The 12,900-nt window shown below is 34.0% G+C and overlaps 1 protein-coding gene across 1 annotated transcript in view; it reads left to right on the top strand.

The window, feature by feature from the left end:
* Positions 1 to 3,257: 3,257 nt before the first annotated feature.
* The window catches only part of LOC129238038 (homeobox protein vnd), a 52,896-nt gene continuing 43,253 nt past the window's right edge, over positions 3,258 to 12,900 (top strand). Inside the window, exon 1 of the mRNA XM_054873074.1 lies at positions 3,258 to 3,382. Coding sequence (XP_054729049.1) covers positions 3,258 to 3,382 — 125 coding nt within the window. The remainder of the gene's footprint in view (positions 3,383 to 12,900) is intronic.

Raw genomic sequence — 12,900 nt, 5'->3', positions numbered from 1 at the left:
ACTCCATATTATTGTTGTTGCAATTTACTGTTTTTCTTACTGTTTTTTTGTAATTTTATACTCTACTGTGCCTCACTATCAGTTGCACAAATCAAATATTGATAACTCAATATCGCCACCAAGAAAAAAAGAAAAAACAAATATATGCGTTCACATTTAACTGGGTAATGGTAAATGTAAACAAGACGCCCGGCTACCAGAGACCACCAAGGCAAATAAGAGAAATATTCAGAGCAGCACCAGCAACAAATGGGGACTCAGAAGAACCAACAACATTGATGGTAGCGAGATAGGTAGGTGAAATCGTCAAAGGTGACAGACGAGCGGCTGCGTGTTGGGGACAATGCACGCTCGAGAAGAGGGAGGGAGGGAGCTTGCTATATACATTCACAACTTGTATACACCTACAGCGCTCGCTTATCAGCGAAACGTATCGCCGAGATATGCGCGCATACAAGCAGGCCATCTGAGGCATGGATGGATGTATAACAATTGGGTACTAATCAAAAGGTTATTTGACACTTGGGTAAGTATTTGTTTATAGGTTTGTATAAGTGGTGGACTCGTGCATACATGTGTGCATATATGTGACGCGACTATTTCGTGCGAGTTTTGCACCTCCAGGCTTGCACCGTTTAAAGCACTCCAGTCGTCGTTTAATACCCTTTTGACTTGTATCGGCGATTGTGGGGGCATTTGAGAAGTGAGAAATCATTGTGCCACTTCAATCGCAACCACAACGGTAATGTATGTACAAATTAGTAGTAATACGGGCGCAAAAAAAATCGGTATCAAAAAATCGGGAAGCTCTAGCGGGAGTCAAGTGCGGAATCGATTTTTTAAGTGAAAATTTTTTGCGCGGAAAAGGGCATTGGAAACTGCGAGAAGTTACATTTTTATGCAAAATATGAATAAAACCAAAGTGAAGTCGTATTAATATCTTATGGTATAAAAAATTTAGAAAAAAATTTTTTTTTGCTAGAAGCGATTAATGAAAAATTGCACAAAAATTCGTAAAATAGTAAAATTTTAAGGTTTTTATTCATAATATTAATAAATAAGAAATAATAAATAATAAATAAATAATATGTCAATAAAAAATATTTTCAAAAATTGAAAAAAAAAAATTCTTTCAAAAACCCGAGCGAGCAAACATTCTGAATAAAAATCAAGGCATTCAAGTTGTTATGTACAATATTAATTAAAAATAATATATTAATAAAAAAGCAATGTCAATACTATCAAAAAACTATTTCAAAAAAAATTATTATTTAAAAATAAATAATAAGCAATTAACGAAAAGTTACACAGAATTTCCTAAAAACCAATTGAGGTTGTATTCAAAATAATTAATTTAAAAAAACCTGAAACCGTATAATAACAATGCTATAAAAAAATTAAAAACCTTTTAAAAAAATGTGTCTTCCAAAAACACGCAATTGATGAAAAAGACCAAAAAATTCAAAAACCAGTTCAGACTTTCAATTTTGTATGCAAAATAGTAAGAAAAAGTGAGAACGCGGTAAAAAATATTGTAAAAAATTTCCCGAAAAATTTGATTTCAAAAAGTACTTGTATCTTTTAAATATAATAATTAAATATTCAATTAAAAAAATTAAAACTTTGAAACGCCCATCCAAAATATTAATCTAAAGTATTATTTATGATATAATTTCAAAAGATTTTCACACTCAAAAAAAAGTCACAAACATTTCTTTAAAAGTTCTAACTCCACTGTTTATGCGCTACCAAAGTTTCAGTTGGCTTTCTTCGAGGTATTTCTTAATAATTCCCCATTTTTATGGCACAGAAATCTTTATTGTTGGCCCAACAAGAACATGAATGAAATAAAAATATAAAAATAACATTTCATAAAAGGTAGCCAATTTGCCCTATCAGTGACACATAAAAACCGATTTTACGATCCGACTGTTCGACGTGCTCGCTTCGCTAATTTATGTCGCAAGTGTAAAGTCCTTCCATCATTCAAATCATAAATCAAAAATATTTCTCGCCACGATCGATGAGATCACTTGCCGATTTCGCCGGCGGCAAATCGATAAATCCAGATATATTTTTGTAATTAAAAAAACATACACATAGCGGTTAATATGAGCTTGTTTGTCAGCCACATTAATCGCTAATTGCACAATTAAAAAGTGATTGTCTTCATGCGCCTCAAACGCCTACGCAGCCGCCTCGAATCGATACCGCACAATTGGCTCTCTAGTATTATTATTGTTGTTACTGTTTGGTATACTCGTCTGTCAAATGGGTATTATAAATCGATTGACAGAAATTTTATGCAGCGAATTTGATATTTTCTCCTGTATTTGTGTGCCTTGGTATTATCGCTTGTTTGCTTTACATAAAACCAATTGCACCGAATATAATAAAAAAAACATTGAATAAAAAATCGCAAAATATTTGAATTTGCAAATATGTAAACAATAACAGAGGGAAAAATGGAAACAAGTCAACAAAATATGGGCTGTGCTGCACTCATACACTCCGATACGCCAGGCCTGTCCAACGTACAAATAAGCCTACTTCCACCTAAAAAAAAGAAAAGCAGCACGGCATTAAGTGGTTCTGAATAATCAGATCACACGTAGCCTGAGTTACACCTTTGTCTAATTGCTTGGTTTTCAAACAAGGCCCAGTTGGTGAGGCTCGTTTGAAGTTTTCTCGGTAGATGGAAATACATATCAAAATATTTATTAACTATTTTAGAAGCTTCTACAACACCATCTGCCATACTCACGCGTGGTAGGCTGCAGGAAGGCGTCGATTTTTGATTTGACACATTTTTCACACGTCTTCTAATACATTTTCTACAACTTCGACAGCAACGTCTAACAGCGATCGAACAGACTCGCAAGTGAGATGGTTCTGGTTGAATTTTCTTCCATTTGGTAAACTTTTCATAAAACTAGGATTTCCCAACTACCAAATTTGAAATAATTAAAAAAAAATATTTCTCAGTGAATATCAAACTTTTTCCCACAGCTAATTGGTACAAAAAGTGTAAAATCGATACTTGAATATTAAAAAGTGAAAATTAGAAATTCAAATATAAAAGGCGGAATATGAAAAGTGAATCGTAAAAAGTCTTTGGAAAAAGTGAAAACTGTACCTTAAAAGGCGCTTAGTGATCGACGCCAATTTGGGAATAACAAATATAGAGAAAAACTTTTCAAACTACATTTTGCAGTGCATTGCCGACGGCTGTGGAATTTCTTCTATATTTCGCGAAAATGGCTAATTACAATTCGAATTGTGGCTACTATGACGATTACATTGGCTATTACACCAACACAAATGTCTACCAGCAGGATTATTGCATGCAACCGGATTATGAATACAACAAACACGATTATGAGTGAGTACGCGCACACATCCACACACACAGCTGGACTCACACACACACACATATGCTTTGATAAACATGTAAATTAATAAAAGAAAAAGTAAACCACTAAATGCGCTAATGGCGGATATCGGTTTGAAAGGATTTTAACTGCTCCACTAAGCCAAAGTGTGACTTTGTCTGCTTTTAGGGTTAACAAACGCCGTCGGCAGCATTTAAAAACCATTGTAACATATAATTGTTTTGTACTACAGATTTTAGAATATAATTCATAATAATTTAATAACAATTAATTAAATTTTTAGAAGAAAAAAAATTCTAAAATTTGATCGGAAAAATTGTATGATATGTAAAAAACTTGCACCAGGAGGATCTTGAAATTGGTGACAAAGTGAAAATGGTTAGCTCCATTTGAATTTCAATATTTCTGATTGGTAACTAAAAAAATTATTAGTTTCCTTGCATTAAAATAAATCGTGTTTAAAAACAAAGCAACAAAAATTGCAAAACTCTGTCAACTAGGTTTTCTTTTTTTAATTTGTATAAAATACAAAATTTTCTAAAAAATTGCTTAGCAAATTTTAAGAAAAACTTTCGTGAGCAATTTCTTGCTGAAAAATTTATTTCAGTTTTTTTAACCTTTTACCATAGTTTCCGCCAAATATCGTCCAATAGGTATTTTAATAATGCAAACTGTTTATCTATAAACTTAGTTGTTTTGTTTAAACTATTAATTATCTATTATTTTATTGTTTATAGTTAAACAGTTTGAACCACTTTTTTAGCTTAATGAAAATCTTGAAATTGTTTATCGTTACTATTTCGCTCTCACAAACAAAAATTGTTAGCTCCATTTGAATTTCAATATTTCTGATTGGTAACTAAAAAAATTATTAGTTTCCTTGCATTAAAATAAATCGTGTTTAAAAACAAAGCAACAAAAATTGCAAAACTCTGTCAACTAGGTTTTCTTTTTTTAATTTGTATAAAATACAAAATTTTCTAAAAAATTGCTTAGCAAATTTTAAGAAAAACTTTCGTGAGCAATTTCTTGCTGAAAAATTTATTTCAGTTTTTTTAACCTTTTACCATAGTTTCCGCCAAATATCGTCCAATAGGTATTTTAATAATGCAAACTGTTTATCTATAAACTTAGTTGTTTTGTTTAAACTATTAATTATCTATTATTTTATTGTTTATAGTTAAACAGTTTGAACCACTTTTTTAGCTTAATGAAAATCTTGAAATTGTTTATCGTTACTATTTCGCTCTCACAAACAAAAATTGTTAGCTCCATTTGAATTTCAATATTTCTGATTGGTAACTAAAAAAATTATTAGTTTCCTTGCATTAAAATAAATCGTGTTTAAAAACAAAGCAACAAAAATTGCAAAACTCTGTCAACTAGGTTTTCTTTTTTTAATTTGTATAAAATACAAAATTTTCTAAAAAATTGCTTAGCAAATTTTAAGAAAAACTTTCGTGAGCAATTTCTTGCTGAAAAATTTATTTCAGTTTTTTTAACCTTTTACCATAGTTTCCGCCAAATATCGTCCAATAGGTATTTTAATAATGCAAACTGTTTATCTATAAACTTAGTTGTTTTGTTTAAACTATTAATTATCTATTAGTTTATTGTTTATAGTTAAACAGTTTGAACCACTTTTTTAGCTTAATGAAAATCTTGAAATTGTTTATCGTTACTATTTCGCTCTCACAAACAAAAATTGTTAAATTTTTCGAAAAATATCTGAGAAACCATGGAAATCTGTCGAAAACTATCTTTTCATAAATGATTGGCATTCCTTAACAATTTAAAGAAATATGTTATAAAAATTAATAAGAATTATTTCAACAATATTATTTGAAATTCTCAAAAACCGTCTGCGAAAACTCTGTTTATTTTTATTTGGCTGAGTTTAAAAAAGCGCCATCAATCGTTTCTTTTTCGTGCTATCCAGCGCCAATGGGTGCGCTAAAACTATTACTGGAGCAATTTAATAATTTTATTTTAAGCAAATTAGATTAAAAAAGATTAAAATATATTATTAACTTTGAAAATCGTTTTCTTAAAGAGATCTTCAAAATATTAACTGTTAATGGATCGTTTTAAGTTTGTATATTACCAGAAATGTCCTTTTAAATAAATTGGAAACTTTTGAAAAATTACCTCCACTTTTTTAACCCCCATTGAAAACCTTTTTTGAAACCTTCGGTTGGGCACCCGGCTCTGGCCTCTTATTCGTCCTGTTCGACGATCCTTTTTAAAAGGTTATATCCATAAATCGATAGAAAATTAAAATTTAGGAAGCTACCTGAAAGCTCGAGTCGTTAGCTATAATAAAAATATATTAAATTCAATTCAGAAATATGTTTCAAATGAAAAGCCAGTCTGGCCAGAACCGACTGCCCAAGAGAGGCTTAATATTTGAATAACGCGAAAATACTAATTTTTACTCAAAATTTTACGCATTTCGTTTAATCTATCCAGCAATTAGCTAAAACCTCCCATATATTCATTAATACTATATTTTGGCCTCCAAAAATTTTTTAAATATCAAATAATTATTTTGTTTTTCTCCAGTCCTAAACCGTAGTAGAGACAATTCTAAGAAGTTACTGTTGATATTTTTTAAACAAAAAAATATTTCAAGTAAATAAATACAATTTCCACATATGGAACTTCACTTGAACAATGAGAATTTGTTGCGTTAATATTCAGTTGGTTTTTCTGCACTCAAAAATATTTGTTTTAATATTTATTTTTATTTCAAGCAGTATGAAAAAAAATTTTTTAGCTTGCCAGACAGAAACCAAGTCACCAGAAAGCATTTCTACGCCAGCTCCTTGCATTTGCATTGTTATTTTCCCATAATAAATAATAATGAAGCGACAATGATGACACTCGAAAAGTGTAGGGAAAATAAATAGCCCGAAAAAAAAAACGCCAAAATGCCAAGAAAATAGTGAAAATAAATAAAAACTCAGCGAAAGACATATTAAATGTCATAATGTCAGAAATAAAAGTGAACAAATGTATGAGTGAGTGCAGGTGTGTGCCGTGAGCGCCCGCCCGTCATTCAATCATGCCAAGTAGACTCATAAGGATACTCATATCACACACACACACGCACCTATACACACACACACACACATTTTTAAGCAATTGTGTGCTGCATGCCGGATAGTTGTGACACTGAAGTGCAAAAACAATAACAATAAAACGTAAAAAGTATTTAAAAGTCGCCAAGAAAGCTTCCACTTTTGGCATATGAAAATATCAATTTAACCGACGAGAGAGAAAGCGCAGAGAAAGGTGAAAGGAGCGGAGAAAACTAAATGACAGCCACGTCATGTTACAAAGAAGGAAGTCTCGAAAAACTGAAAAAAGTGTGTGAATATGTGAATGTTTCTTCCTGTTTGTTTGTTGCTCGCCGGCAGTCATGGAGAAAGTTGTGACCTCTTTTGATTGACAGTACTGAAGTTTATGACAATTTTTTTCACTAATTCCGGCTACTTGCCTAGTGTTTTTTTTTCAGAATTTTCTTTTTTAATACAACCTAAACATGCAACATATTCGCTATAGCAACAACAACTATGCCGGCGATATGTTTAAATGGTATTAATAATACTAGTTGTATAATAACAAGAACAAAAAATCATTTCGGCTCTAACATTTGCGACGTTTCCCAGGATTAATCAACATTTGACTGTGCGGCGGGGGGCCACGACTCGAGTGCGTTCAACTGACGTTGAGCGTTATAAGAATACAAGTATTTAATAAAAAAATTCTTAGAAAAATTAAAAAAAATATATTGGCAGTGCGGCATTTCATTCCTCGAAAAAAACAGCAATCGTCCCTATTGTGATTTCATTTATTTGCAATTTCTTCTAATTTATTTTATTTTGCACAAACTTGTATTTTTTGGGTGTCTTGCTTTATTTCGGCAATAAAATTATTTTTTCGAACTTCAGATTTCATTGCGCTAAGACACAAGCAGCAAAGTGGCGCCAAGTCACGACATTCGCGGCGCTCGGATTCAAACTGCAGCCCATTTGGCTATCAATAAATGAACTGGGAGCAAAAAGTATCAGCGAAGCTAGTTAAGTAGTTCGAAAAAAGAGCTCCTCATTCTAAATTTTATATTCATTACTCTTTTTTTGTTGCCTCTCCAAAACTTAATTGAGTACACTTCGGCGACAAGTGCGAGTAAAGACATTGAATTGGCGGCGTAAAATGCCGTTTGACATGGCATTCTAGATAACGAAATGAAAATAAGTTTTCGAAATATTCGTACTTTGTAGATAATTTCGCTCGATTCTAGGCATGTAAGGACTTAAAAAAAATTAATTCTGTAACAGAGCTACACTGCGAAGGCCAAGTTGATTCATATACTTTTTATTTTTTTCCTGTAGCTCCTATTGAAGCATCATACAGAGTCATATAGAGAAACTAAATAAAATTATTTGTAAGTCAAAGTGGTGTTTTTCGAGCAAAAATATTCTCATTTGAACAACGGGACAAAGCCCCTTATATCTTCTTTATAAAACACAATTTTTTTGCTTGATACTCGTAAGAGAATGAATGAATTAATTTCAAATATTGAAGAAGAAAGAGAAATGATTAGAATCGTTTTTGTTTTATTTTGATTTCATTTACGTATAAAACACAATATCCATTAAATACCTACCACGACTTCTCTGGCAACAAGGGTCGCGCACATCAAAATTTTCCATGACTTTTTCGCATAATTCGGCTGTATATAATTTAAAATGCGTTTGATTTTGTTCTTGAGCCCTGGAGTAGTCTCGGTCCCCGCAATCGGCAGGGACCATTGCTTCTCATGTTGTCCCAGAGAAAGAAGTCCAATGGTGTCAAATCGCTCGATCTTGGCGGCCACTTCAGTTCGCTATAAGAAATTTCGTTCGCAATAGAGCCATTCCTTCATGTGTTTGTAGCAAGTAGCACCGTCTTATTTAAACCACATATTGCCCAAGCCCACATTATCTAATTCAGTTACATAAAAAGTTTGTTAACATGCCATGATAATGTTCTCATTCACCGCTCCGTATAGCGTTGCACGCCGCTTTTTCAAAAAAGTACGGTCCGATGTCACCACTTTTGCTTGTTAACATATCAGTTTAGGGGAAAATGGGTCGCATCGCTCAAGCACTTTTTGCAGAATGACTATTTCCATAACACGTTTCATATTTTTGGATATCTTTTACTAGCTTATGAAAAATACGATCAAGGCAGGAAAACTCATTCTGATCTCTTATGAACTATTTTGGTACACTTTTTTTCTTCTACTCAGTGCGCTCAAAATATGCTAACGGTGCATAAGATAACGGCTTGGTCAAACTCGTGGAAGGTTAAATTCATCGCATGGAACAGTTCACAGGCACCTGTTTCAGTTGGGAAAGGTTTCAAAGCTGGGAAAATGGGTTCCGCATAGACTTTTCGTCGCCAACCTTCAGCTGCTGCAACGGCTTGAAAATGAAAGTTTTTTGAACCGTATCGTTACTGGTGATGAAAAATGGGTCCTTTACAATAATCCTGTTCGCAAACGCCAATATTTAGATAAAGATGAAACACCAGAACCGACCCCTAGAGATGGCCTTCACCCCAAGAAGATTCTCCTGTCTATTTGGTGGGGTATGGCCTTAAAAAAAATCGGCCGTCTTTAGTAAATAGAAGCAAAGTTTTGTTTCACCATGACAATGCAAGACCTCATACCGCAAGGCAAACATTAGGCAAACTGAATGAGCTCGTATATTGCACCTTGTGATTATCACCTGTTTCGTGGGCTTCAATTCCATATAAGTAACAAGAACTACTCCTCAAAAGAAGCTATAAAAAGAGATATCGAAGCGTATTTTGGCTCCAAGGAAAAACAATTTTTTGAGCAGGGAATTACAAATTTGCCTAAACGTTGGGAAGACATTGTAAATAATGAAGGAAAATATATTATTGATTAACAAATACTTTAAACATTTTTTTTATTAATTTTAAAGCCACCTTTAAAAAACGCACGAACTTATGGACTGACCTGATAGGATTGCGGTTCCTCTTTGCCCGCCAGAAGATTTGAGGAACGTTAGAAAAATGATTCGTGTAAGAATAAAAACATCTCATCAAGGTAAATTGAAAACTCAAGCCAGATTAATCGATTGCGAAATATGTAGATACGAGTATAAATAAAATCACACAATTTGAAGAAGTGGCCGTAAAACAAGTTCTCCACTAACGACATTGAAAAATGAGCTCAAATTATTCATATGCTAAATCCTTAGAAGTGAAACTTAGAAAATCTTACACGTAGAAAATTAAGACGGATTTAAATACTTCAGCCTGATGGGTGTGGAGAATTTTAAATACTGTTAGAGAGGCAGCAGACAAAAGCCACAGCGAAAAACTGGACGGCTAAGTCTTACGGCACGTCCAGGAAAACAGGAAGGAAAACGTATGGCAAGGCTTAGGAAACTTGTGGAATACTGGAAAAAAGTGTTAAGTCAACCCTCGTCGTCTATTTGTTCAATAAAAATGCAATAAATAAGCATCAACGGCAGACGAGCAGGAAATGATTTGGTTGGAAAAAGAGTTGAAGAGTTGCCACGAAGAAGAATCAGAGAGGCATAGAGAAGAAATGTACATATGAATGTGGACAACAAATTAACAAAAAAATATCATCGACATCAAATGAGTTAAATGATTTCCGCGTGATTTTATTTCTTCGCTGAACCGGATGCAAGTTTTACACAAAATATACACACTTCCACATATACACAGCCATACGCATCGATATAGGTATCAAAGAGACTTAGAGCAGGAATTCTTGTGGCAAAGCAAAATGCAGGGAAATTTGGTAGTACGTTTTTTGAGAAAGAATTGTTAGTGTAAAGCAATAAAAAATTTAAAGCAGGAAGTTGATGTTGAACTATGACAAATCGGCAATGACAAATACTTGTGATTACTAATGCGAAAGGATAGAAGAGAAAAACAGTCTTTATGTGTGCGCGTGTATATGTAAGCGTGTGTGAAAGCGCTAATTAGGTACCCAAATGTGAATGAAACCACGGCCAGTAAAACTAAATATTGAAGTTTAAGTGAGTAAAAAGAAGTTAGCGCAAATTGCTACGAATTCAAACTTTGAACTACCCAATCAGAGTGGCTTGTCAAGTTCAAGCAAAGGTTGGCTCCCGGTTTCAATAGGATTGCGAAATGGGGCAAGTTCCAGATATAATTGGCCCTTGTACGCTTTGTTGAGTGTCTGACCGAGCTCCTCTTCTTATTTGTGTTACGCGTCTTGATATTTTTCCACAAATGGATGAACCTACAGTTCTATGCTGCCTCCAAGTGGCAGTTGAATTTTTATGAGGAGCTTTTTCATGGCAGAAATGCACTCGGAGGTTTTTCCGATGTCTGCCGAGGGCCGACCGCTATTAGAAAAAACTTTCTATCATTTTGGAGTTTCATGCTCGGAGACCCGAATCCGGGCACTACCGAATTATAGTCACGCACCAAACCATTCAGCTACGAAGTCCACTAAAGAGGCAGGATATATCCTGATATAACCATTATCATCCCTGTATATGGTCATAAAAGAACATTCGATCTGTTAAAGATCTCAAGCTTGATATTGCAACGCTTGTCGCCGTTCTTATTGGTTATAATTCTACTCACACCCCGTCCAGCATCCTGAGTATAGCTTGCACTGATTACTTTAGAAAATGTAGGCATGAAAATGAATAGTTAACATTTGAAAATCTTTTGTGTAGATCTTTAGCTTTACTTCAAAAATAAAGGGCCTATGAGTTCAATTTTCTGCGGTATTTCTCTAAGCATATTTTTCACAGCATTACTCTATAAAGAAAAGTCTGAGCCGTGATAATAAAATATACAGACAGTCACCTGGTACGGTTCGGAAGAAGGTATAGTTTTCTTCTGAGATAGGAGAGTTTTATTCAGTGTTAGTAGAGTTTGTTCAGAACCCTTAATGAAAGATGGAACCAGGATCAACCTATCTCAACGCTGAACTTTTCTGACTTCGCAGCCACAGCACTATAATATACTGCTCTGGAATTAATGAGTCTGATTCTTCGTATAGTCTCTAAAAACTTCATTTTTTCACCACCACTTTTGCTATTAACTGCACAGCTTTGGACAGTATTTCCTATATAAGCTCATCTTATTTTGTTTAAAATTCGCATAAACCCTGAAAAGTTCTTTCTATGCAAAGAGAGAGAGATGAGATTCCTTCAGCTACTTCTGTTCCATACTTAGACATGTGGCCCTCAGTTACCTCAACGAACCCAGGACGACAACTTTTATTTAGCAGAGCTCCTTCTTAATAACGACTGTTCGAAGATATTCTTTGACTTCATCATGATTTGTTCTAAAGCATTTCTTGTTCTAAATATATCAATTTGTGCTACACAGTACTTTGAGGGGTCGATGCGTGTGACTGAAAGTCAGTTAAGCTTTTCTTACCGGACTTCTTTTCTCATCTTTGGGGGTGGTACTGGTTTTAGTAGACAATTTGACAGCCTTCGGCTACGGATTGCCGATCTTTTCCCATGCGTTTCAGTGGATGACCATAGGTAAGTTGGGTTGGAGGTCGACATCCGTCACCAGTTTGATGATTGCCAGAAATGCTATAAGGAGTCTCCACAGCCTGGCTTCACATAGAATAAGACAGATACCTACATAGGAGATGAAATATTCATATTTCTTACAGTTCCAGCAACAAGCTCAGAATAGGCTATAAACTCTTGACTCGCTACTCATGTTCGTTTTTTTTTAAAGAACGTTAATCATACCCTCCTTCTTCCATCTCCAGGGGCCTTTTGAGAATTGACAAGTGTAGCCATTCCAAGAAATTATTTCATAAGAAATGTGATCTCCACAAATTTGCCAAGCTTGTCAAAATTTAATTAAAACTCACAAAACATAAAATCTGCAGTATTTATGCAACAATGAAATAAAAAATAGACATAAATAAGTTTAAACTACAAAGGAAATTCATGTAGGCTCAGAAAGGCTCTTTCGTCTTCGGCAGGTCTGGTGGGCTCTGCATTATTGTGGGCAATTGCTAACGATTTAAACTGCTGAAAAAACAACTTACGCGTCAAAGCAATTGAATATCCTTAGAGAATTGCTTAACAAAAACACCAATACAACTACAGGAAAATAAACAAACAAAAAATTGTCAAACTCACGGCAAATCAATCAATAATGTGTGAGTTAAGACCGAATTAAGGTAATGAAATTGCATTTAAGAAGTTGCCAAAGATCTTGCGTGAAGTCAGTAGGAAAGGACTTTGTATCCAGGATGTTTGTGGCATTTTTCGTAATCCAATGTTACGGCATTGAAGTGAAAAGGATCAGCTGAAAAAAGTAGCTAATATGCCATAGCAGAGTAGCCCAGGCAGTGAGGCTTTATAAACATGCATATGAATATGTATGGGTATATGTGTATGTACATAAACATATTCGCAAAAAATATATGACACACAAAGTGTTCTACCGG

This window comes from Anastrepha obliqua, chromosome 2 (genome assembly GCF_027943255.1).
Source record: "Anastrepha obliqua isolate idAnaObli1 chromosome 2, idAnaObli1_1.0, whole genome shotgun sequence".
NCBI classification, from domain to species: domain Eukaryota; kingdom Metazoa; phylum Arthropoda; class Insecta; order Diptera; family Tephritidae; genus Anastrepha; species Anastrepha obliqua.
This window is presented reverse-complemented; position numbering and strand designations above follow the sequence as displayed.